Raw genomic sequence first — 27,454 nt, 5'->3', positions numbered from 1 at the left:
GCAATTCGGTCGGGTGGTTAATAAAAAATTTTGATCACCCCTAATTGTAATATATTTATTTCGAGATTCATTATATATCTTTTTTTAGAATATTTATCAATTTTTTTATGGGAACTTACTATTTTAAATAAAAATTAATCTTCTATATAAACACAAGTGAACGTTTGCAATATTTTATTTATAAAAGAAGGGTTAACAAATTAAAATAAGACTAAGTTTGTTGTGAAACGTGTTAATCTAATCCAAATTTAAAGTGAAAATAATAATTTTAAAGGAAAAAATATTTTTCATTAATCTGTCGGATCTGGTGGGAAGAGATCCATATCAAAAAATTGACTCGTGAGATCGTTTTATTAAAGTTTTGTTTTGAATGAAAGAGATCGGTTTTGACCATAAATCACATTGATTTTATATAATTATTATTATATATAGCAAATATACAAATACTAATTTTGGTGTTAACGTGAAACCTTGTTTTGTTTTAAATAAAATACCCTATTATCTTTAAACTCTCTATCTCGCAAAAATTCTAAAATTTTTAGATAACTCATCATTTATAATTTAATTTATTTCTTTCTAATATATATGTTTTAATAATAATTCTTTTATCAATTTAATATAGAATTTCTTTCTAAATATATGTTTTAATAATAATTCTTTTATCAATTTAATATAGAATATAAAAAATAAAATAAGGAATTAAAAGATATAGATTTGTATTATATCTGTTATTTTATACGCTGAAAAAATATTAGCAAATTTAAAAAATATAGAGATATTTAGAATAATAATTTTGAAATTTCGAATATATATTTTGTAAAACATTTTTTCACTTTTTTTAAAGAGTATATCTCTTGTGAAACGATCTCACGAATCTTTATCTGTTAGACGGTCAACCCTATCGATATTCACAATAAAAAGTAATATTCTTAGTATAAAAAATAATATTTTTTATGGATGACCCAAATAAAATATCCGTCTCACAAAATACGACTCATAAAACCATCTTACACAAATTTTTATTTTTTTTAAAAACCACTTTATTTCAAATAATTTAATAATAATTATATCCAGGTAACATGTTAGAAGGTCCACAGGAGCTCACGATGTCACAGTCTCACAGATGGACAGACAAAGGGCAGATTGGTAATTTCTAAGCTCCTTCGTGAATGGTCGTCGTCTGGATAAATACTTGACTTTGTTTCTGCAACTTCGAAACACACCTCTCTCTCTTTTATGCTGTGATTAATTGCTTCATCTGGAGATTTATGTCGTAAGTTTCTTGCTTTGATCTGTTCCTTCTTTTATTTTTCAGAGTCTGAATTGCGATTTTTATGCTTTCCTGTTTCTGTCATATGCGAAACATTTAATACAATTGAGTTCTTGTTGTACCATCTCAACAGTTTGAATGATTTTTATTGTTTTGTCATATCTATTGTATAATCAGAGTTGGTGCTTGATGTTTTGCTTAGATTTTTTTTATCTTGTTTATTATTCTGTTTGATCTAATGGTATCTGTGAATTGTCATTTTAGGTGTTCTAGAGTCGAAATTTCGACAGCATTAGTTATGTTTTTCCTTTATGCTGTATAATATAATCCTTTTTCTAGTGGATTAGTTTGCATATATTGAACACTATTGTTATTTGTCATGTATGCGGAATTGTGCTATAATCTAAATGAATGGTTGGGGTTTTTTGGGCCGTGTTTGGCTAGTGCTTCCTGGTTTTTTAGAGATATTCTATGTTGAACAAGTAGACTATCTATCTTTGGATTTCATTTGTTTGATTTGATATTTCCGGAAAAAAGTAGTATGTGGGTTGGTCTAAAGTGTTATAAAATGTGGCATATAAAAAATTTCTGGTCTAAAGTGTTTAGAAACTTGAAACCTTTTCTCCCCTTTCATTTGTAATCTTAAATTTTTGTTTCTCTGCAGCTGATTTTGTTTTATGTGAATTACATGTGATGTTTGATCTCAGTGGGCAGCGTGACAAGTTTCAAAGGTATCCTATTCTTTTTGCCCGCACATGTTATGGAAAGGAAGATCTTCTTTGTCCTTACAAAACTATATTCCTAATTTTCTTTCAAGAAATTTTATGTTCTTTATGTCAAAAATATGACGTTTTTAGTTGCGTTATTTCCTTGAAGAGAAAGAAGCGACGAAGTTTCGTTTTTTTAAACATTGTGTAAGATCAGGGAAGATTTTCATCAGAGTGATAGTAACGGCGCAAATTTTGAAAGAGGTAAATTAGTTGACTTGGAAGAAAAAATCAGTTTTTAATTAATCTAAAATATTTCCTCTTGAATATTGTTTTTCTTGGTGTGAGATTTTCATCAGAGTGTCACAACACCACAAATTCTGAAAGAGGTTCAGTTCAGTTTATAATTAATCTAAAATGTGTCCTCTTAAATATTATTTTCTGAAGCAAGGTTGAATCTCAAAGTAACACTGTGGCATTAACTTGAGATGATGTCAATTTCTCAGAAAATGATGATGCTCAGATATTCTGCTTGCTTACATAGTCCTCTTAAATATTATTATTCTGCTTGCTTACATGTTTTGAGATGATGTTTCTGTTTCTTTTATTTGTGCTGTGATTACGAAGGACTCTTTTATGTCAGGTTGGACGACCTGAACTCCAGATTTTCGTCCCCGTCATCTTCAGATGTATCGAACAAATGTGGCTTCAATATTGATGCTGTTGGCCATGTTAGGCATCCAATTCACTCTCCAGCATTTAAGAGAGGAATGAGGAAAGGATCCCAAGGACTAAAATCCATAGGCCGGTCCCTTGGATTTGGCGTATCTCGGGCAGTATTTGCCGAAGATCTCAGAGTGTCAGAGAAGAAGATATTTGACCCTCAAGATAAATTTCTGACACTTTGGAACAAGCTTTTTGTAATGTCATGTATTCTGGGTGTATCTGTGGATCCACTTTTTTTCTATCTTCCCATTTTTACTCAATCAGCAAACTGCTTAGATATAGATCGAAAGTTAGCGATCACGGCTACGACACTGCGGACAGTTGTTGATGCTTTCTATCTTATTCACATGGTTCTCCAATTTCGAACAGCTTATATTGCTCCATCATCTCGAGTGTTTGGGAGAGGTGAACTTGTCATAGATCCTGCAAAAATCGCTAAACGATACTTGAAGTGCCATTTTATCATCGATTTCCTTGCTGTGCTGCCCCTACCACAGGTCTGCAGAAAACTCCCTCAGCTTTGTGTTTCATAGCCATGCAGAAATTTGATTTTATTTTTTTTCAATATAAAAGATGTGATTATTTTGATTTAATTATGGTGGAAATCTTGTTAGTGATGATATGTTTGGTATCTGTGAAAGTATTTGGAGATTTCTTGTCGCATTAACATTTCAATATCTTGTTGAACTTGCGCAGATTATCGTATGGAGATTTCTGCAGAGGTCAAAAGGCTCTGATGTACTGGCGACGAAACAGGCACTACTTTTTATCATTTTGCTTCAGTATATTCCTAGATTTCTGAGAATTTTTCCGTTGACTTCGGAATTGAAAAGAACTTCTGGTGTCTTCGCTGAATCTGCATGGGCTGGTGCAGTTTCTTATTTGCTGCTGTACATGCTCGCCAGTCATGTAAGCCATCACATGAACCATATGGCAGTTTTTCTAGAAATTTCCTGCAACAAAATGCCCTTGATTTCTTTATGCAGCTATCTAATTTTATGACTTCTCTTATCTAGCATATGCAAAAAGAAATCTGGAAATGGAGAGCTCTGAATTTATATATCGATTATACTTGGTGTCACGTCTTTGATAATATATATCTATATATATAATGAAATACTAATCCATTCAGGATCAAGTTTTCTACGTGACGGTGCCCTCAGTTTAAACGAGAAGTGAAAAATTGTAAGATTTAGGGATATACATTTTTGCATTAACTTTCGTAATTGGGAGCCTGGTGTTATGCTATTTGGACATATTAACGGGAAAAAAAATTACACCATTTTCTTTTGCACCATAGCTAATGGTAATGAAATTCTTTATCTTCTTCAATATTTTGGCCTTAAGTGGCTCATTGTGGAAAACTTGAATTAATCGTTTATATATTCTCCATTCTTTAACTTGAGTTGGACATACACCCCATTGTAGGTTCACATGAATTGTTGTCTTATGTAATACTTGATCTCTCTTCCATTTTATTTCCATGTTTTCACTTCTGTTTAACTCAGAGTCAAATTGATACAAACTATTTTTCTTGCTTTGAATACATTTAGTGTGAAATCAAAATCATTTAGATCCTTGGAGATGGTTTTACTGCTTTACCGATCTAAGAGGTCACTAACATTTCCATATTCTGACCAATTTAAACCTGTTTGCACCTATGTAATGCTAATTGTCGCAGACTAAACATAGATGTGGTGAAATATCAGCAATTTCCTTCTGGTTTTTTTGCTCCTTGGTCTGTGGATTGTGTTGAAATTATATCGTCGAATTCAATTAATAGTAGTAAATTTATAGCATATAAATGAAGTTCATGAAATTAGTAACAAGTGTCTGAAATAAACTAAATGTAAACCATATATTTCTTCAACATTTTTGTGGTATGGATTTTGAGTTCAGTTTCTCGTTTGAAGTGCCAATATCATCAAAATATCACCATTCAAGAAGTTTGGTGCAGATAGTGATTTTCATCTGCATTTCCACCTTATGATAAACAAAATCAGGTCCTCTGACTGGAGTTCTGGAAAATAATATTGGCACTTCTTTTATTGGATTAGTTTTCTGTAAGTATTGTTACTATCATCTTCTGCATGGGGTTTTTGCAGATAGTTGGGGCATTCTGGTATTTATTGTCTGTGGAACGTAATGATACCTGCTGGCAGAAAGCTTGTAAACACACCAACGATTGCCACAAAGATTTCTTATATTGCGGGAATCAGAAGATGAATGGCTATGATGTCTGGAGCAACATCAGCAGTACTATCTTAAGCTCGGCTTGCCCCGTGGATGATGAAAATAATCCACCATTTGATTTTGGAATTTTTAGGCAGGCGTTGTCATCTGACATTGTTTCATCTAAAAATTTCCTGTCAAAATACTGTTACTGTCTGTGGTGGGGGCTGCAAAATTTGAGGTTAACAAACTTCTGTGCATAAGCTTACTCACGTATTTAAATCCAACCTGAGGATTTCTGTAAGTTTGAAGTTTTGTCACAGTGCATCTTTGACCTGCCGAATTCACGGTAGTTAAGATATGTTCATCAAGTTCTGATGACATTTCTCGTCTCTGATTTATTTATAGTCTTTATTTTTCTTCATTTCCTTTTTTCATTGTTTGGATTTTGGAGATGAAACGAGACATGCTCACCTTTAAAGTGCTGGAACTGGCTAAAATCCTATATATGAAAATTTGGAAGATTTCTGCGCTGTAGAGATGGGCAGTTGCTTAATGATCTATGGAAAAGATTATGTTCAAGCGAGTTTAAATAATTAATATTGCTGCTTTCATAGCTTAAAAGACACAAATACAAAAAAGAATTTGGTGTAACCACTAGGATTTTTACTCCAAGATTGGCTCAGAGATATTGACTCCTTGCTTTTTGCGTTAGAGAAACGTAGGTTCACGAACAAATATACCCTGCAATCAGTAAACAGAAGATCGCACGTCTTATTTTATTTTTCTGTATTTGATAGATTCATTGACTCCTTGTATGTTTTCCTATGATTTCTGCATATAATTATGTCTTTGTACCACTTTGCTATGGCTACAAAGAACGAAGTATAGATTCTTAGTTGGCCTTCATAATAGCTTGTGGCTTTATTAATATAAGCATCCATTTCCTAATTCTCGCTTCTCTGTCCAAAAGCTTTAACTTAGTAAAACTAAAATATTGTGCTTCTGTACTACATAACCCATTTCGCTGGGTTCTCATATTTTAATATTTTTTACAGGAAATTATTTTTAACCGGCCACTGTAATTCAAGTTGCCTCTTCCAACATTTACAGTTTTTTTCTTCTTTCTTTCGACAGCACACTTGGCCAGGGGCTTCAAACCAGTACCTACCCTGGAGAGTCTATATTCAGCATCGCCCTTGCCATTTTGGGACTTATTCTATTTGCATTGTTAATTGGAAACATGCAGGTAATTTAATAAGCTCGCCTTTCTTCTCACACTTGATTTCTGTTGTCGCGAATTTGAACTAGCTCCTTTTTGTTTTTGGCTTTCGAAACCATGTCCAAAATTTTAAAATAGAATAATTTCTGGTGTATCTTGTATGAAACAATTGTGACTTGTGGCTATATTACCATCTCTATGATCCGGAGGAATTCATAATGTTTTGTATCTGAAAATTGAGAAATCTAATTTGGTTGTATCACTGTTACAGACATATCTCCAGTCACTTACTATTCGACTTGAAGAGATGAGAGTAAAACGGCGTGACTCGGAGCAATGGATGCATCATCGTTTGCTCCCCCAAGATCTCAGGGAGCGAGTTAGACGTTATGATCAATACAAGTGGTTGGAAACACGTGGTGTTGATGAAGAGAGTTTGGTGCAAACTCTACCCAAGGATCTTCGAAGAGATATAAAACGGCATCTCTGTCTGGCCCTCGTCAAAAGGGTAACTTGATTACTTTTATTTTAATTCTTTTAACTCACAGAAGCATTGTCTTCTACATGCACGTCACATGATGTGATGTTCGTTATTTTTATGCTCCTTAAACTGGTGTCTAAACGACCTCCCATTTCTGGATCCTGACTACTGATGAATTAGATCTGAATGTTTGCTAATATCCATAATCTCCAATATATTAAGGTCCCTCTCTTCGAGAATATGGATGAGAGGTTGCTTGACGCCATTTGTGAGAGGCTCAAGCCTTCTCTATTCACAGATAATACTTACATTGTTCGGGAAGGAGATCCGGTTGATGAGATGATATTCCTAATTCGTGGTCGTCTTGAGAGTGTGACTACTGATGGTGGAAGAAGTGGATTCTTCAACAGAAGTTTACTGAAAGAAGGAGATTTTTGTGGGGAGGAGCTTTTGACCTGGGCTCTTGATCCCAAATCTGGTGCTAATTTACCATCTTCCACTCGAACTGTGAAGGCTTTAACTGAAGTTGAAGCTTTTGCCCTTTCAGCCGATGAGTTAAAATTTGTCGCTGGTCAGTTCAGACGTCTCCACAGTAGACAAGTCCAACACACATTCCGCTTCTACTCACAGCAGTGGCGTACTTGGGCTGCTTGCTTCATTCAAGCAGCTTGGCGTCGCTATTCAAAGAGGAAAATCTTGGAACTTAGAAAGAAGGAAGAAGAAGCTGAAGAGTTAGCTGCAGCTAGCGGCAATGCTAGTGGAGGTTCATACAGCATCGGTGCAACATTCCTGGCTTCTCGATTTGCTGCAAATGCTCTTCGTGGAGTTCATAGAAATCGAAATCTCAAGAGTGCTCGAGAGTTGGTCAAACTGCAGAAGCCCCCAGAGCCTGATTTTACAGCAGATGCTGATTGATCTTGTATTTCGACTTTTTTTAATGAGAGTGACTTTAGATGCTTGTTAATGGTGAAAAATATGTATCAGGAATAACTTGCGATTGTGAGGAAAATGGTGTATTGTGACGTAGCTGCTGGGAAAAAAGATATTTTGTGAAGATCAGCCTCTCTATTTGTCACTTGTATTTGATGCAATTTGTCAATATCGTTGTGAAGCAACTTCTTATGAATGACCGGTGATTTCAAGTGTACAATTGTATATTTTGAAATAGTTGAGTTTTGATAACAATTGAATGATTTAATGCAGGCGTGACAAATGGTGTTAGAGTTGAATCAGTGCTGAAATATATTGCGAACTGTGGTGGAACAAGAAGGTGCTCATTGAAAATATTACATGTCCAGTGGGAGTTTGGATCAATTTAAGTGTATATTTTTAAGGGTTAATTAGTTATTAAATTGTCTCTGAAGAACAACCAAGATTCTTGTCTTAAATTTTTCTACAACTGCAAAAACATTTAATATAATATCATAATGATAATATATGAAGCCATCGAACTCGAAGATGATTATAATGTTGAACATAAAAAGTTTCTTAATAGAGCAAATGCTGTAAATAACCAATCATTGGACAAAACCAAGGAAATTTGCAGAAATCAAGCCAAACTGTATGGTTTCTTTACTTCATTCTTGAGCAGGCGCTTCAATGAATCTAACTGTGCGCGGAAGCATAAATTCTGCAAACATAGGATAGTGCAACGAAGGATAATAACCATCAACATTGTCACTAACCACCTCACACGAGAAAGGGATCAATGATCTGCCTCTGAAAAGAATCCAGTCAATGTGAAGATCTTGAGTTTGTCGATCCCAACAAAGACAAAGTGCTCGAAAAATTAACTTTAGGAACTCAAGAACTCCTTGCTTGTCACCTGATAACAATTAATAAAATAAAAACTATTGATGCAAGTAGTGTGTTTATGCCATTTTTATTGAAAATATAGTGGCTGAACCTTTAAACCCATGGTAAGTGCGAATTAAAGATACATTTTTCCTCGTACGTGCGTTGGGCCAAGCATCCCTCATATCACCTACAACACCATGTTCCCTGTAAAAGCAGCAAACATAAAACAAGAGAAAATACAGAGCTCCAACTTGAATAGTTGTTTAAGAATCACCTATGGTTTAATCTATTTAGTTGTAAACACATTTTGGAGGAGGAGGAGGAGGAGGAGAAGAGGCTTCTGTTACGTTTGTTTAACGTAACCACACAAGAGTTTGATATTTTGAACATTCTGTATCCAGTCTCACAACAATCCAAGCCCCAAAAAAATCACGTTTGCCCTCTAAACGAGAATTTGTTTTGGTTTCATGAGATATTCTCCATAAGCATGGTACCTTGCAAAGTGTGTATATGTCATGGTGATGAGAATACGCACCATTAGAATTAAAATGAAGAACACACGTGTCATGCAAGGGGGATAACTATGCCGGTTTTTCTGGTCCACTAAGTGCGTGAACTGTCAACTTTCGCATACATATCCTTTTTTTCATGGAGCTGGATGAGAAAGGAGAAAAGACGTCATTGCCATTACGTAAGGAGAACTCTATTAATATCATTTTATTTGTCCTTGTTCACTCCTTACGGATGCTAGAAAGACTAGAATACAATAATGGTTCATGACAACTACAGGGAGAAGGGAAAAAATGTGCTACTCAGATTCTTGTGGCAAACTCCTGCTATCATAAATTTCAACTTGTTTCTCAAACAACCTCAATAAAATTATTTCGAGATATCAGAATTTAACAGAAATAGAAGTTTGACCCTGTGTTCTGGAGGATCGTGGTAGAAATTCTGCAGCTAAAACTACAAGGTGTTTCAAGCCAAAATCTATCGTTCTTAACATGCTAGTACATTCCTTGAATGCTGAACTTCTTTTGGATGCAGTCTAATAACATCTTTATATTAAGACTTATATTGCTTTCAAGGTTCACTAAACTCTTTTCAACTCATATAGGAATCCATTAAATATTTGCAATTCTTGGTTTTGTGCATCATGCATTCCTTCACATTGTTTCTCGATATTTTTTGACAAAGGAAACTGGAAGGAGTACGGATGGAAAATTTGCTACAGCAGGTGGCGATAAGAAAGTCACGAAGCCGCGGAGGCAGTATATGCAATGGGGTGTGTTCAAATGAAAAAGATAAAAGTATAGACCATCAGTGACATAAAATGACAAGGGTATGACACAGCAAGGGAAAAGTGAAATAGCAAGGACAAATACCATCACCACCTCATTATCAATTTTCAAGAAAGTTATGAGACTCCAAGTGTAAACAGCGAGTATCGTACCGTCGCTGATTTTTTCACATATCGAATCCAATGAAGTCAGATTTTCAGGGTAAATTTTTTCTAACAGCTCATTAATAAGTGGCGATGTCACCAACTTAAGCATATTGAAAACCTTCATCAAACAATGAAATTGAGACCGTGACTGAAAGTAATACCTTGATCTTCCAAGAAGAAAACGCCCCGTTGTTGATTCCTTTTGTGCGTTAAACCCCCCACAGTATACAACAGGCAAGCTAGGAGGTAAGGACGCTATATGTTGCCACGTAAGTAAAGCACCACGTCTTCGAGCACGAGGAGTAAACTCATCCATGTATGTATTCACTATCTGAAATGAAAAACCGGGTGGCTCGACTCCTTTGAGATGAAATGTGTACACAATTTATTAAGGAAAATAATATTGATGTGATGCCACTAAGCTACATGAATAAAAAACGATTTTCTAAATTTAAAGAAAAAACATTATCATGGAAGTGTAAAAGGATATAGCCCATGTTGAAATGCACGGATCTGTGGAACCCCACGAGATGCTTCCAGGCACTGAAGGTGACTCTGACAACCAGAAGGTTCCACCTTCTAACAACTCAACCTACATCAAGTACTAAAATATTATCAAAAGACTTAATTTCTCAACTGTTATGATGAAGAACGAAACCAAAATGATTTTCTAAAGATGAAATTCACCTTATCCTTGTCATAAAAGATGGTGCAATGCTGATCTGAGGTATCTTCAAATCCTTTCCTTGAAACTCCAAATTGTTCATAACCTTGTCGATCAAAAGAATAACTCCCAATATCAAATAAAGCTTTAAGTCAATAATGAGAGATTTTAAACCATGAATATTAATTAATACAGCCCGATTGTTTCCTTGAGAAGAGCTGGGAATCATGCTCAATGGACTGAGTAATTGACCCAACCCTTTGTTGATTGAAGAAACATCACTTCAATTAGTATTTTTTCATTTCACAAATACGATATAAGAAATCCAGTGTTTCTCAGCCCTCTCTCCGATACATTTATTTTACTCCTACAAATAGAAAATGACCATAGGTGGTGGATACCACTACTATTCAAATATAAGGAGAAATAATTCTCTTATTTCTTATATTCAAAGTCATAGATTAATATATTTTATATAGATCAAAGGAATAAAATCAAATCTCACTAAATCTGAGAAATATCCTATAATACCAATAATATAGTCTCTTAGTTCAAAATAGAACCTATCTAATCCTAACTACTCGACACTCTCCCTCAAGTTGAAGCGAAGATATCCATCATCCCCAACTTGCTCATTTGTTCTTCAAAGATTTGTTTGGATAAGCCCTTAGTTAGGATCTGCAACTTGTTATAAGCTTGGAACAAATGAAATACAAATAACTCCTTCAAGTTTCTCTTTTATGAAATGCTTGTCAATTTCGATATGTTTTGTTTTCTCATGAAGAACTGGAATGTGAACAATGCTAATGGCAGCTTTGTTGTCACAACACAGCTTGATGGGAAACTTCATAATCATTTTTAGATCCTCCATAACTCCCTTAAGCCACAATACTTCACACATTCCTTGTGCCATAGATATGAATTCTGCCTCTGCGCTGCTTCTTGTAACAACTTTTTTTTTGTTTCTCGATGTTACCAAGTTGCCCCACACAAATGTGCAATAACCAGAGGTCGATCTTCGATCAGTGACTGATCATACCCAATCAGCTTTTGTATATACTTCAATCTCTCGACCAATACTTGATAGCTTCATGTATCCACTACAACACCATTGTTGATATCTCTTAGTGTCTTATTGGCTTCTAAAGGAATATCCGATGGTTTGCATCCACTCATCCCTATCTTCTTCAGGAGGTCAAGAATATATTTTCTTTGAGACACCGTGATTCCCTTTTTTGACCTTGCTACCTCCATTCCAAGGAAATACTTCAACTGCCCCAACTCCTTCATTTCAAACTCTCTTGCCAAGCTTTTCTTTATCCTGTTTGTCTCTTCTATATCTTCACCTATCAAAATTATATCATCAACATAGACAATTAACACTGAAATCTTTCCACTACTAGACCTTTTTGTGAAGAATGTATGATCCGATTGTCCTTGACAGTAGCCTTGGCTACTCACAAACTTTGTGAACCTTTCAAACCATGCTCTGGGAGACTGCTTCAGTCTATAGAGTGATTTCTTTAGCTTGCACATTCTTAGGAGTACTGAGAACATCTTACTGAGAGACAAACGAACAATAAGAGGACATTTTTATAAGAGACCAAGTTTGAGATTGGGTGTTTTGTGCATGATCGAGTACTTTTTCTTCGGGTAATGTGAAGATCAATGTTGTTTTCAAGAGTAGTCGAGGCATCATTCTGAGTTTCAAGATACAGTCCACGAGTTGACTCAGGGCATTGTTGAATGACAAGGTCTCCTTTCTTAGCACTCTTCTTCCTTGTATAAACTAACAACCCTTTGAACGTTTCTCAAATGTCTCCACTGTTATGTCAGATTGATCAAAATTTGAATTTTCATAGTTTCCTAGTTCTATATTAAAATCAGACTCGGTTAAGTGGTCATCTTCACTATCCCTAGACTCCCCTTGAAGATGAGGCGTGTAGAAGGACTTGCCTTCAATGAATGTTACATCCATGAAAATTAAAAAAAATGGTAACAGGGTCAAAGCACTTGTACCCTCATCGATTTACAGGATATCCAACAAAAGATACATTTTCGTGCTTTTGGGTCCGGTTTTGAGATACTAGGATCAAAGTTATGAACAAATGCTAGACTGCCAAATATTTTCAGAGGGATTTTAGTTAGGAGGCGTGTATTGGGGAAATTTATTTTGAAAATATTCACGGGGGATTGGAAATTCAAAATTCTATATGGTAGTCTATTTATCAAATAAATGGCTGTTAGAACTGTTTCTCTCCAAATATACTAAGGCACTTTAGTTTAAAAACTAATTGCTCGAGCAACTTCAAGGAGACGTCTGTTTTTCGTTCAACCACACTATTTAGTTGAGGTGTATGGAGACAAGAGCTTTGGTGAATGATCCCTTGCTCTTGAAAAAACTTGCCAAGTACATTGTTAAAGTATTCCCGCCCATTATCACTCCGAAAAATTTATATCCTAGTGTGGAACTGAGTCTAAATCATTAACAAATTTTTTTTTGAAATGTGACCCTTGCATTAGACTTATCTGTCAAAAAGAAAACTCAAGTTAGACGTGAATGATCGTCAATGAAAGACATAAACCACCGTTTATCAATAATTTGTTTTTACTTTGCATGGGCCCCAAACATTACCGTGAATCATTGTAAATGGCTAGGACTTTTTATAAGGCTGAGATAAAAAAGTAGCTGATGATGTTTGGCTAACTCACAATATTCACAATGCAAAGTAGAAATATTTTTATTGATAAACAACTTGGGAAACATTTTTTTAAAATAAATAAAGTTCGTATGACCTAACCGACTATGCCATAATAAAATATCAACACTTGAGTAGGAAATAGAATTGAAACACTTGTCTGGATCGTCTGCCAAAGAAGGATTCGACAGTGAGAAAGTAAAGGCCACCATCATGTTTAGCATGCCAATCATCTTCCCCGAGGACAAATCCTGCAATTCACAATGGGAAGGCAAAAATATGACTTGACATGTAAGATTAATAGTGAGTTTGTTGATTGACAAAAGATTTTACGATAGAAGGGGAACATGTATCACATTCGTAAGAGTCAAAGAAGGGGAAATAACAACAGTTCCTTTCTCTGCGAAGATGCGACAAAGCCATCAACAATTTTAACATTTTGGTTTTCTGCACACGGGATATATGATGAGAACGATTGCGATGAACCTGTCATATGATCTGTTGCTCCACAATCTAGAACCCAGAAACTGTTAGTGGACGAATTTGCGACATTTGCACAAGGATAGATATCTGTCTGGGCCAAGGAACATGAGGGCTTGGTTTTATCACGTCTAGAATCAAACAATTGGAATAATTGCTCTAACTGATCCTTGGTGAAGGGAAGTGAATCTGAGGAGGGTGAGGGGATTCTAGAACCTTCACCACCTTCTTGAAGAGCTCGACCACCAGAATTCGATCTATTGGTGCCAATTTTTTTTCTTAAGATGGGCTGGTTTCCCATGTATTTTCCAGCATATTTCTATGGTGTGCCATGGCTTTTTGCACTAATCACATAATAGTCTCCCTTCAGAACCTGTCTCTTGACTCACAAGGGCCGAACCTTCAGACTCAATGGTGTGTTCAAAACTGCTTCACCATCACTTGGCATCGAGTTTCTTCACGCCGGACCTCGGAAAACACCTCCCGAAGGCTGGGCAGCGGTTTTCCCCCAAGTACACGTCCTCGAACCACATCCAGATCATAGTTTAATTCCACAAGAAAGACAAACATCTTGTGTCGGTCTAGTTTTGCCTTGTAGCAGGTACAGTCTTTGCTACTCTCCTACTCATCTGCATCGATGAGGTCCAATTCCTGCCATAGAACTATCAACTATTTATAGTAAGTTGTGACATCTTTGAACCTTGTTGCATCTGCCATACCCGAGTATTTAACTCGTACAGTTGAGAGTAGTTTTCAGAATCGGAGTAGGTTTCTCGGCAGCCTCCCGAACCTCTCGAGCCGTGGGTAAGAACAAGAATGGTTACCGATTGCTGGCTCCATAGAGTTGATCAACCATGCTGTGACCAATGAATTCTCGGAACGCAACTGCTTGTATCTCGAGTCAGTTGAACCCGAGACTTTCACTTCACCGCTCACGAATCCTAGCTTGCCTTTTCCATCAATAACAAGTCCGACTGATTGTGCTCACTCCAAGTAGTTCTTCTCATTCAATTTATGAATCGTTATTTGAAGAGAGGAATCTGTGTCCGTGACATGCAATTGGGTTCCGCCGTCACTGCTTGAACTGGCGCCTTAACTACTGGAACCAGCGCCGACCATGGCTGTTTTGAAATTCATGGCTGGTTCTAACCTTGCTACGATACCATACAGAAGAATATGACAAACAATATAAAGAGAAATAATTCTCTTATTTCTTATATTCAAAGTCATGGATTAGTAAACTTTATATAAATCAAATGAGTAAAATTAATCTCACCGAGACTTATCAAATATCACTAATAATACACATCTTTCTTACACAAGGTTCAGGCAAGAGCTGGATAGTTCTTACAAAAAAATTCTAAACTTAAACATCTTTTTTTCCACTCACTCTTACCGTCATTAATTCCCATCTCCACCTCCGACTAACATAAGCTGCTTTTTCCCCTACTACAGGTGGGAACCAATGGCTCCATGCGACCTGATTCAGCCAATCACTTCCATAAGAAATAATAAATTATCTAGACATAGATACATTCACTACATGCATGCTTTAACCTGTACCTCAGACTCCCATGACACCCTGACTATCTCACGTATTTACTAATTATGGTGTTTGAGGATTTCCTAACCATGTAGCAGATGCTGCTTCCCAGATAACAATACAAAATCCAAGCCGATAGGCATGACCTTATGAATTATATCACGTCAACTTTCAAGTTTTGGTTGGTGTCCATTTTATTGGATAGATAGGAAAAGGAATACCTAACACACAACATCACAACAGACATGTTTTTTTGCCCCTCATTTATCAGAATGACCATTAAATGAAACTTATTTGTCTCGTAGTTCTTTATTATTGACGTTTGATACATCGTTTGTCTTTTGATAGAATCTTATTTTCCACAAGAATTTGAGATTCAACAGAAACAAGTAGATGACCCCGACAAATCAGTTATTTCCATCAATGTATTATCAAATATTTCATTGATGTAATGAGAAAGAATGAAATGTCTCAGTGTTGCACTTCTGACCGGCAGTAGAATGCTATGATTTATTTGTCCATAGCCAGAGAAGGCCAATAGAAGATAAGCTTAAAAAATAAGGATGTCATTCTAAAAAGTCAACCAACCAGAATAGGTCACGCATACCTGGCCCCCGGATATAATGGAAAAGAAAGTGTAGGTTGAGTAAAATTAAATTACAAAAGAACCACTGCGCATATGTTTAATTGCAAACAGTTAAGCTGAAATTGATGCAAGTGTAATATGGCGAACACAGATAAACAATGTATAATCTGAATAAAAAACCTTATCTCCGCGATAGCAAGACACCTCTACGATACATTAATAATCACTCAGATAGCTACTTAATACGATTAACGCTCGAGGGTGGCCACCATTTCTGCTTGACTCCCAACTCTATCTGTTCCTTGACGAGGCTCATGGCCTCTAAGAAAGTCATGTTGTCATCTCAGACGTTCTAGCTTTGTTCACACAAAGGAAAAATTGCCAATGCGTAGCGACGTCAACCCAAAAAGTAAAAAAGAGGTCAAGCTGATAGCTTGCCAACCTCAGCCAATTCGATCAGTTTGTGAAATAAATAATTAGGCCAATTCCAATGACAAGGACACAGTGGCATAACCCTTACCTCCTTTAACCAAAAAATAAGAAAATTCTAAATAGTTATGAAGCTCATAACCAACCAAATCATTAGATTAACTAGGAAAGAAATACCAAACCATTTTAAGCTTTACCTGGCAAGCATTGCTGTAGGTAGTCTAACTGTGACTTCACACCTAATCATACGCAAAAGGTTAAACAAGAAAGTGAAAAACTCATTAAATCACACCAAGATCACCAAACAAGTAAAAATCTTTAACTTAGAAAAAGCAAGTAAACCATCCGTGTAATGTAAATTCAATAAATCCCAGATCAGCCAAGTGAAGAAAAGTAACTTTTAGGCCAATCAGGATCCAAATCAAAAGTTAAATTTTTACTTAAATTTAGAGAGAGATATACACACTTATAATGACCTTGCTGCGTGCAAAGAATCATTGGAGAATAACTGGTTATCACTGTTACACACAACTCTTTCCTCTTCTGCCATGAGTTTGGACTGTCCTCTGGCTGGTCCTCGAGAAGATTAAAGGTCATTACAGTCAGAGAAACACTCATCGTTCTTACTAATGATTCATTCAAGAAAATCAGATACTAGTGGTTTGCTTGTCTACATTGAATCGAGGAATCGCAGAACAGTGAGAAAGGCAAGTAAACAAAGAAAGGCAACGCGTTATAGCAGAGTTGAATCTAGGGCATAATATGTGGGATCCCTCCCTGTTCGAGTGGCACATGGGAAGAGACACGTTTCTCTGTTGTTGTCAGCATTTTTTTAAAAAAAAGTTTCTTTGGATAAAATTTTACCTTTCCTCGACTAATTTATTTCGAGTTTTCTACACACTTCATATTTTTAGTTATAAAAAATATCCAGAATTTAGAGATCATATTCTCACAACTGTTTTCATATTGGTTTGGAATCTAAATTTTCTTTTTATCTTTTATGTGTTCTTTGTGCCGTGTATGACTGACTAATGAGTTTGGATATAAAAGTTGTACTTGAATAAAATATTTAAATAAGTCCAGTTTAAATGTTTTTATTTTTTTAAAAAAAAAACAGAAGTAATTTTGATGTTCAGATGAATGTTAAAAAGTGTTTTTGTTTAAATTTTTTAAAAAAATATAAGTAAAAACCAAAAAATCATAAATTCTAGCTTTTAAAACAACTTTTGTACAGATTTTTAGAAGAAAAAAAACTTTTTTTAAAAAATACTTTTGAAGTTACGAACCACAGTCTATTTTTTATCTCCAAGGATTTGTCCTACAGGTGAGTACGGTATGGTATATTGTACCGAATTACGGTACCGTATACCATATCGAAAATATCGGTATGAAATTTTTTCATACTGATATCGATATTGAAAATTCGGTATACCGCACATTCGGTATGGAAAAAGTTCATACCTGTACCGTACCGACACTGAAAATTTTGTCGATATACCGAAAAAATGTCGGTATACTGTTTTCGGTATACCAAACTTAAATTTAAAAAAATATTAATAATAAAAAATTATTTTCGACATTTCGATATAAAAATATTCCATACCGATACTGATACCGAAAATTTCGATATGGTACGATACCGTACCGAAATGTTCGGTATACCGATTTTTTCGATAAGTTCGATATTTTTTTCGATACGATTTTTCGATATTTTTTCCCACCCCTAGTTTGTACCATATGAGAAACCCAACCGATACTTTCTAATTCTCGAACTTTATGTATCAAACATGCTAGTTAATGTTATCATATTCGTTAAACCAACACAAAATTATCAAGAAACCAATCGCATCATCATCAAATTTCTATTACACTAATCAATATATGTTTAAAAGTAAACTTGTGATAAACTAAACTAAGCTGCTAACATGATTTGTAGTTTTTTTCATACCTTAAGAGTGACTTGATACCAGAAGAATTGGGAGGCAAGACGCAGGACTCAGAAAACTAAGACTTAGAGTTGGTATGAAATCATCCTGAAGTGTCTATTTTTTCATGGATCATTGGGCGACACGAAACAAGCCACAGCATTATAAAAGAATTTGGGAAATTTGTATTTTTTGATACTATATATTAGATAATTTGTAAATAGCCGTAAATTCCTAATCTCACAAAACAAACCCAAGTGAGGCAATGGCCTAGATTTTAAACAAGCATTTTCAATCAAGAATAATTCAAATATGCATCAATTTCAATAATCTCCTGACAGAACATAGAAACTCAAACTACAGAGAGTTCTTTAGCACCCATTCAACCAACGTCGAAATTCCGAATCCCGTTGCACTTTTCTTCTTATCGCTCCAAACGGGGCCTGCCATGTCGATATGCATCCATTGCACCTTCTCATCAACAAACTGTAGAAAACAACACACAGTCGGATTTCATGACTTACAAACTGAGAAATAATCGATATGCCCTTGGGTGAGGAAGAGGTGCCATTAGAAGCCATAGCCTCCTCCTTTTCAATATATTTTTCTCCACTCTTGTATGATTCTAATATTTAGATACATAGTGTAAAAATGTATTTAATTAAAAATCAATTAGCATTTAGTTTCGACTCCTCTTAAGTGAATCTTTGCAAGATCAGGCTTATAAGTTGTATCAATTAAAAAAATTGTTGGAATTTCCAAAGTGATACACTCTCGCAACATGTCGATCAACGACGAGTACACTATCAGGAACCTTGTCGTATATTTATCCCCGCCTAGACATATTTCCGAGAGATATAACTGTCTTTTTACAGCCCTGCTGCTGCTACCAAACCGCAAATTTACAGTATAGAGTGATAAAATCAATCCTATCACATATTTTATAGACACGTACATAATGCACGACATGAGTGAATTAAATCGTTTTAAATATATTCTAATCACATGCATCATGAAGCAATTCTCTTTTTTATCGAAGATAAGGAATCACTACTTCTTTAGAGGGGAAGCACGAGAAAACATCCCTAACAGCTGAGTGCTGACCTGTTTCAAGAAAAGGGCCGCAGTGATGGCACCACCTTGACGACCTCCCGTGTTCACCATATCAGCCACCCCAGATTTCATGGACTCCCAGTAACTTTCCTCCATCGGCATTCTCCAAAGCTTTTCACCGCTGATTTCTGAGGCTGCCAGGACTTCTTTGGCAAGGTCATCACTTGGTGTAAAAATGCCTGTTTTTCAGTATTCAAGAAAAAAAATGGCATTGGTAACTTTTGTATGACGATATACCCACGTACTTATTAGTTGATAAACATTTAGCGTTCATTTCCCTCACAATATGTTCAACAAATTTACACACAGCTATCTTCATAAATCAAATGTTATTTTATATAATGCTCAAGTAACGATCTTGTTTTTCCTCGATATTAATCCAGTCCAAAATAATTAACGCATACTGAATAAAAGAGATTGTTAACAAATTTATATACCAGCAATAGAGGGTCCAAGAGCAACGACACAGGCCCCAGTCAATGTAGCAAGATCTACTATCTGCAAACCAATAAATGTTTGATACAACACTTCAATAAGCTTTGGCATCAAAGTCTAGTGCAGAAATCAATTGATTTTTACAACTCCGCACAACATCGTGATTTTGTCTGACGACATATGGAAACTTGGACTGTGAAAACATTCAGGACACATAAAAACCAATTCAGTAAAAAGGGCACATTCAGTTTCTTAGTAACATCCCACTTTTCAATTTCTTCCCCTCACCATACTTAGAGTAACTTCCAAAAGTTCAACTAAGCAAGTATGTTTTCACTGTTTAGAAGCATCAAATACTGGAAGAAAAAACCATTATTCCACATAATGTCATAAAAATGTTGGTACTAAGGCATCTTTCCAGAATAAAGGATGTTAGCTGCAAAGGAAAACGATAAAGATCTTCCCAAAACGTGTCGCAAGTATGTAAATGCTAAGAAAACATAGCTTAGTATACCTTTTCTACCCCTTGATTACAAGCATATACTAAAGCATCAGCTAGGGTGAGTCTTCCTTCAGCATCAGTATTGTTTACCTGCAACATGGATTGACGAGAATATAATTGGGAAATGACAAGGAAATCAGAGAGTATCATCTATACAAATGTATGGACATAATAGGAGAACAAGAAAGACCCTTTAATCAAAATAAATAGAAACTAGGAATTCAGTATTTCCACTTAAAACTAGAGAGATGTTAAAAACCAATGAAAAGTGATTATCACATACTGAATGCCTCTTGATTTAAGGGAAGATATCAGAACAATAATTCATGTTAAAGACAGGTTGATTCAGATATTAATTATTAATGTCAGTCCATGCAATGAAAAAACTACATGGAACAATCAAGGTAACAGTAGTACTCATGTAAACTAGCCTTAAAAGTGTTTTTATAGCTAAACAATCACATGGTGCGAAACCAGGATAAGAACGCCAAGTAACCAACAAAACTCATAACCCAAAATCAATTTCAGTTACAAACTTATAAAAACAAGCACTTTCATTAGTTATTCTTTTTTTAAAAAAAAAACTTGTTAGTTATTCATATTTAGTTATTTACATTCACAATTAATTGAAATACATAGTGTTCCAAATGGACTGAAGACTCAGAATTAGTTTACATGAGCACAAAAAAACTGTTCAGAGCATGCCATGGAAAAGACATCTCAAAGCCAGCCAACCTATATGCACATTAATGTTTCCGTAAACAAGGGCATAAATGTACACAGAAAATATTTCTAAAATTCAACAAAAAACTGAACAGAAAAGAAAAGGTCAATCCATAGCAAGCAAAATTGAAAATTCACCTCAATCGTCTTCCCATTTGAAGCTGTGACGATGTCTCCTGGCCTCATGCCTGTCCCACTTATCATGTTCTCACAAGCTGCAACAATGAAGTGAACCTGCAGACAAATAACCAAATATAGGTTTTAAGCCATTTGCTAAAAACAATTCAAATACACTGAATTATAGCCAGTGTGAACAATATGCCACAAGAGAGCCTAATGGGAATAGATGGAAAACACAAAGATGCACATGAATCAAGTCAAATAAACACCATATCCTTGAAGTGGCGAGAAACAAAATGAATTACCTCTACTCCAGCAGGCTTGATTTGACCAAGAGCTTTGGCTGCACCCAGAACTGCTGCAGAACCACCCATATCAAATTTCATGAGTTCAATCATACAGCCTGGCCCCGTCTTGATATTGTAGCCTCCACTGAATATAACGACAAATATTCAAGATTATATGTAAGAGGTCACACAAATAAAAAAGAATGTATTAACTTATTCAGGTGTTGAAAAATCTCATGTGAGGACCATATAAAAGGAAAAGCATACTCGCTCACAAATCATATATTCACCTGTCAAAAGTCAAGCCTTTTCCAACTAAGGCCAGCTTGGTTTTGACTTCTCCATTCAGAGGTCGGTAACATAAATGGATGAAATGTGGAGGATTAGCAGATGCAGCAGCAACGCCTAAGTAGGAACCCATTTTCAATTCTTTGCACTGCTCTACATCCAAAATTTTTGCAGAAAAAACATCACTATACTGTGATGCAATCTTTTTGGCTTCTTCAGCAAGTACTCCTGAAAAAACCCCATGTTAGAATGTAACAAAAAAGAGTACCATGCCACAAAGGCCAAGACATTATACAATAAATAAATACCACAGAAAAAAGTCCAAAGGAAACAATATCTCCAGAGGGCAAATATCGGTGGACACTGGAAGTAATGTTATTAGCCTTCTGATTACATTAAACGGAGAAAACAGTAGCAAAAATATACTGACCAGGGGTGACTACATTTGCGGGGGCATTCACAAGTTCTCTTCCCAGAATGATCCCTGAACAGACATCTTCGGCATACTTAAGTTTTTTCTCAATCTCATGTCCAGTACCAAGTCCAAGAATATCCACAGATTTGAGGACTGGCGTCTTGGATTCGGACTTAAACCGATTATCATCAAAAGTTCCCAATACAGCACCTGTATATATTCGAACATCATAAGTTTCTGCCTTTTTCCGAAGTAGAAACAAAAAATGTCATGTGTCGAGTAATATCTAGGAACCAAAGGAAAAAGGGTACCAGCAGCGATTGCTGAAGCAGTGGCTGGCTTTGATTCCAAAGATAAGCCTTCGGAAGAAGCAAGTGTGATTGCCACATTACTTGACTGAGTCGACTTGGCTGCCGCAGCAACAGCCTCACCAAGACCATGATAGGCCAAAGTAGCTGAAGTTGATCCAAGCCCGATTAAACCAACCCGTTTTGAACCAAGACCGGGAAGCCTGAGAATTGTTGACTGTCCACTCTTTCCAGTAAAATCCTCCTCGGATGAGACTTCCGATAGCAATCCACCCAAGTGTGAATCTAGTTTTTGCAAAACTAAATTCTTGAACTTCAAATTCTCATCTTTGGCCATATCCTTCTCTGTGACACCAACAGCAAGTATGTCTCCTCTCCATTCCGCCAAATCAATCTCTTTTGCGGCAAATGAGATCTTACACCATTCAAATAAATAACCAACTAAGTAAAGCCGAAAAGATTAAAATCCCCCAAACAAAAGACAAGTTTTTCAACGCATCTGCATACATGTATCATAACATAAACACGATACCCATTTCTGAGTAAGATGTATATGAACAGAGAGACAACCAATCCTTTTTTTTCCGACAACCAATCTAATTGGGAATTAATAACATAAAAGATCGAGAAAAAATTATATTAGAATTTCAACCAAAACAACCACAACAAAAAAATAGCAAGCAACCATAGAAGAAGACCGAACTACATATCCTAAGAAATCCAAAAAAAAATATTATAAACAATGAACTTTATCATATCCAGTTAAGATTTTCAAAAAGTCTGAAAATTTGATAAAAACAGACATTCAAATACACCAACATAAATCTACAAAACAAAATTAAATCAAACCCACAAGATTCATTGCGTGAGTAACCTAATAGACTGCAAACTCTACAGATGCTCCAAAATAAAATCCAAGACTACCAAACAAAGACAAAACACAAATCAATCGAAAATTAATCTTCAGAAAACGCAACCAACACCGTTTCCATGGAAGGAAAACCTTAGGTGGGTCGATATTGTTCGGCTGAGTAAGGCCGAGAGTGGCACGCGCAATTGAGTGAGCCATTCGCTTCGCTCTTTTGGACGAGAATGGTGGGATAGAAACGGAAATATCCCAGACAGGTCTAAATCTGAATTTTGCAAAAACGGAGGGGCAATAGTGATAGTGACAAGAGGACGAAGAAGAGGTAGAAGAAGCGAGGAGATTGAGGGAAGTAGAGAGTATTTTAACGGCGGCCATTGTAGAGTGTGCCAGTCTCGTGCTATTTATAGGGATGTATGCATAGAGGTCGGTACCATTTCAAGCTATCCACTGGCATCTCTTATTTATATTTAATGTTCCGATTTCATGAGTTAGCCATTGAATAAAATAAAAATTTGTGTGCGATGATTTTATGGGTTGTATCTCGTGAGATATATCTTTTATTTGGGTCATTCATGAATTTTTTTTAATTTTTTATGCTGAGAGTATTATTTTTATTGTGAATACCCGTCTTACAGATAAAGATGCGTGAGATCGTCTCACAAGACCTACTTTAGAGTAATTCCTTTTTATAAATATAGCCGATAAGGTCTTGACACAATGATTAAAGTCGAGGTATTGAGATTTGTTAGTATTAGATTACGAGAAGTTTTTTTAATTTTTTCAAAATAGATTTAGATGTTTTTTTGTACTTTCTTTATCTTATTGTATTTTCTTTGTCAGAAATAAGCAAATCTCGTTCCACGTTTAAGTCCTATCACTGGTGCATACAATCACATTATATATTTAGGAAGTGTTTGGTTTGCTTGATTAGGCGGGTTTATTTTTTTTAAACACACCTAATCACTCGTTTGGTTCGATTTTTATTAAACCAAGTCAATCTCTCCTATGAATGATTAGGTTATATTAGATAGGTTAAAATAATACATCTTCACCCCTTAGGATTATTTATCCCACTCTTAATACCTCCTATTTTTCCAATTTTACCCTTCTCTTATATTCAAACTCACCACCACTTCCCGTCACCGACCGTCGCCGCCGCCGCCACGACCGCCGCCATCCGACCACCGGCCGACCGATCGCCGGCGCCGGCCGAATTTTCCGGCCGGCCGTTTCAGGCCGCCGCCCCCGTCAGCCGTTTCCGGCCGGCCGGCCGCCGTCGGGAAGGGAAAGGACAATTTTGTCTTTTCATCAAAAAATTCAAAATTATCATACTCTTACAAATCATACCAAACATAATATTATTTTACACCTTATATTATAATCCTACCACAATCATTTTCTTTATCATTTACATATTAAGCATTAGTTTATCCTATCATTCCAACCAAACGTAACCTTATAGTCAAAAACAATATCGTAATTATAATCTAAAAACATTCTTTTTATATATTCTGCAATTTGAAAAATAATTGACATCATCTGTTAGATGTGAAATGAGCCTCTTTCCAATTATCAATTGAAATAAAGAAGCAACAAACCTGACAAACTGGGCGAGAATTTCAACGGGGTTATTTTGCATTAAAAATGGTCGACGGGACCAATTATGCTATTTCTCCTTTTTAAAATTCACATATTAATTTTTTATTTTATTTATATATTTTTTGTTACTTGATTGCTACTTCATGCTACTTCATGCTATACCAATCATCTATTTTTTAAATGCTACTTCATGCTATAATTCATTTATACATATTGATGCGATCCTGGTGAAATGGGTGAGCCGGGTCGGGAGCTCCACCGGATCTGCTATCAATATAATGATGGGAATAAGAGCAATGAGATATATCTCCGTAATATGGCTTCAGCTGTAACCTGCACACAATGAAAGGAACTCGTGAATGGGCGCCGGAGGGGTGTCCGGCGTGACCACTCCGATGCTTAAGTCAGCAGGGTACTCAAGCAATAAAACCAATGTAGCCAAGTGATGGCTGTGTGATTGGTGTGAATGAATGAATGAATCCCCCCCAAATGTAAAGAGAAAACCTGGTATTTATAATATGAGGAGTAATGATGACCTCGTTCTCCGTGCTACCTAGCTACTAATTATAGTAGGACGGCTGAGCACACCCTATATTCTGACATGTCAACTCATCGGCACGGTGTCAGAGATGGGACAGTCGCCCACATCCTATTCTGTTAGTATACTCGAGTGCGGTGCTCATACCGAGGTGGCCGGGTAGAATGCCTCCCTGGAGATTTATACAAGAGCCCGGGCCTATGACTGCCCGGAGAGTCGAGCATGGGCTTGCACCTGCCCGGCTCCAGAAGAATCCACCTGCAGACTTACTCGGATTTGGGAATCCATTTGATATTCCGGGTCATCAATGACCCGGGCTCTTACAAGGGTATCATCACACATCCCTTAAATAGTCGGGTTAGAGTCATACTCGCTGTCCCGATCAGTCATGCTTGGATTCCCAAAGAGATAATCAATCTTGTTCTATAAAAGCATCGGGGGCTTCATGTCTCCTAGAAATGAGAAGAAATGCCGGAGTATCGTGCCTCATGGACTTGAGATAAGATGCCGAGGCCTTTTGTCTCTCGGACTTACTGAATAACCAAGGTGCGGAGCCTTGGGCCGGGGAGCAGGTCCCGGGACTTGGAATGGTCGAGGTGCGGAGCCCCGAGCCAGGGTACGGATCCCTGGACTTAATAGATAACCAGGGTGCGGAGCCCTGGCCTTCATAAATGGTCGAGGTACGGAGCCCCGAGCCAGGTTTGAGAACCCTGGGCTTATAAATAACCAAGGCGCGGAGCCTGGGCCTTCATGAGTGGTCGAGGTACGGAGCCCCGAGCCAGGTTTGAGAACCCTGGGCTTATAAATAACCAAGGCGCGGAGCCTGGGCCTTCATGAATGGTCGAGGTACGGAGCCCCGAGCCAGGGTGTAGTGCCCTGGGCTTATCAATAACCAAGGTGCGGAGCCTTGGGCCGGGGAGCAGGTCCAGGGACTTGGAATGGTCGAGGTGCGGAGCCCCGAGCCAGGTTTGAGAACCCTGGGCTTATAAATAACCAAGGCGCGGAGCCTTAGCTTCATGAATGGTCGAGGTGCGGAGCCCCGAGCCAGGGTACGGATCCCTGGACTTAATAGATAACCAGGGTGCGGAGCCCTGGCCTTCATAAATGGTCGAGGTACGGAGCCCCGAGCCAGGGTGTAGTGCCCTGGGCTTATCAATAACCAAGGTGCGGAGCCTTGGGCCGGGGAGCAGGTCCAGGGACTTGGAATGGTCGAGGTGCGGAGCCCCGAGCCAGGTTTGAGAACCCTGGGCTTATAAATAACCAAGGCGCGGAGCCTTAGCTTCATGAATGGTCGAGGTGCGGAGCCCCGAGCCAGGGTACGTGTAGTGACCCGTTCCAGGATCACCTACTAAGCAAGAACTTAAGCATGCACTTTACTTAATAACAGTAATCAGAGATAACAGCGGAAAAGTCAACAAAAATACCGATTAACTAAACCAACCAGCTACTCAACGTCCTCCTCCTGCTCCTCCTGAGCTGTCCAACCTGAGGCCTGCCCCGTGGAAATGGGGTGTCCAAGAATAAACAAAACCGAGGACGTGAGCGATAAGAACGCCCAGTACAAAAGTATGAGTATACAGACCTATATGAAATGCACATGCTATGATCATGATACCGGGGTAGTCAAGAAACAGGAGTCACAAAAGGATCTCAACAATGCTCAGTCTAGAGGCGCCAAGTGGATAGTGCCGCGCGGTACACCTCTGGGTCACTGCATCCACTACAAGACGGACGTGGACCTAAAATGTCCCGGACCACCGAAGCCCTCCCGACCCGTCGGCCACTGTGTACTCTCGGTGTCCATGCGTCCACAAGACAGGGCTGAGCGGCCCCAAGATATAGCTTATCTCGAAAGAGATACAGCTCAACAGCAAAGGCTATCTCGAAGGAGATACGGCTCAACGTGAAATGCAACGTGCAGTAATAAACGTGACATAATAGCATGCATCATATGACATATAACAATGCACCACATAATCATGCAACACATATATGAATGTATACTCAACCAGGATATCTCGGATAGTACTTTCGTACCTCTATCACAGCAATCCTAATCCACTGGAACAACCAGACAACAGGTCTAATCCAAGCCTATTCATCAAGTGAAAAC

General features: G+C 37.1%; 3 protein-coding genes across 4 annotated transcripts; 1 reads left to right on the top strand and 2 right to left on the bottom strand.

Annotated features, from left to right (window-relative positions):
* The first annotated feature begins 1,143 nt into the window (after window positions 1-1,143).
* LOC140842786 (probable cyclic nucleotide-gated ion channel 5) lies at window positions 1,144-7,677 on the top strand. Of its 2 annotated transcripts, XM_073210921.1 has the most exons (9): window positions 1,177-1,273; window positions 1,935-2,001; window positions 2,147-2,241; window positions 2,621-3,200; window positions 3,400-3,612; window positions 4,809-5,116; window positions 6,013-6,124; window positions 6,369-6,605; window positions 6,801-7,677. In XM_073210921.1, exons 4-9 carry the CDS (start codon window positions 2,748-2,750, stop codon window positions 7,491-7,493), a joined length of 2,016 nt encoding a protein of 671 aa, XP_073067022.1. In that variant the 5' UTR covers window positions 1,177-1,273; window positions 1,935-2,001; window positions 2,147-2,241; window positions 2,621-2,747; the 3' UTR covers window positions 7,494-7,677. The 2 variants fall into 2 exon arrangements, with proteins under 2 accessions (XP_073067021.1, XP_073067022.1); XM_073210920.1 differs by lacking the exon at window positions 2,147-2,241 and having other exon boundaries at window positions 1,144-1,273.
* A 350-nt stretch (window positions 7,678-8,027) lies between these two features.
* On the bottom strand, window positions 8,028-17,031 carry LOC140842787 (uncharacterized). Its single transcript, XM_073210922.1, has 7 exons — window positions 16,697-17,031; window positions 16,418-16,459; window positions 10,507-10,589; window positions 10,310-10,411; window positions 9,981-10,195; window positions 8,485-8,579; window positions 8,028-8,403 (listed from the first exon to the last, which is right to left on the bottom strand). The coding sequence occupies exons 1-7, from the start codon at window positions 16,836-16,838 to the stop codon at window positions 8,156-8,158; spliced, it is 927 nt and encodes a 308-aa protein (XP_073067023.1). The 5' UTR covers window positions 16,839-17,031; the 3' UTR covers window positions 8,028-8,155.
* A 1,317-nt stretch (window positions 17,032-18,348) lies between these two features.
* LOC140842785 (neutral leucine aminopeptidase, chloroplastic-like) lies at window positions 18,349-23,638 on the bottom strand. The gene is made up of 10 exons (XM_073210919.1): window positions 23,340-23,638; window positions 22,340-22,751; window positions 22,044-22,238; window positions 21,616-21,841; window positions 21,344-21,470; window positions 21,057-21,152; window positions 20,208-20,285; window positions 19,696-19,756; window positions 19,250-19,437; window positions 18,349-18,631 (listed from the first exon to the last, which is right to left on the bottom strand). Exons 1-10 carry the CDS (start codon window positions 23,577-23,579, stop codon window positions 18,503-18,505), a joined length of 1,752 nt encoding a protein of 583 aa, XP_073067020.1. The 5' UTR covers window positions 23,580-23,638; the 3' UTR covers window positions 18,349-18,502.
* Window positions 23,639-27,454: the final 3,816 nt, after the last annotated feature.

Source organism: Primulina eburnea, chromosome 10 (assembly GCF_022965805.1).
Source record: "Primulina eburnea isolate SZY01 chromosome 10, ASM2296580v1, whole genome shotgun sequence".
Lineage (NCBI taxonomy): Eukaryota > Viridiplantae > Streptophyta > Magnoliopsida > Lamiales > Gesneriaceae > Primulina > Primulina eburnea.
The sequence above is the reverse complement of the archived record's forward strand: the minus strand, read 5'-3'. Positions and strand labels throughout refer to the sequence as shown.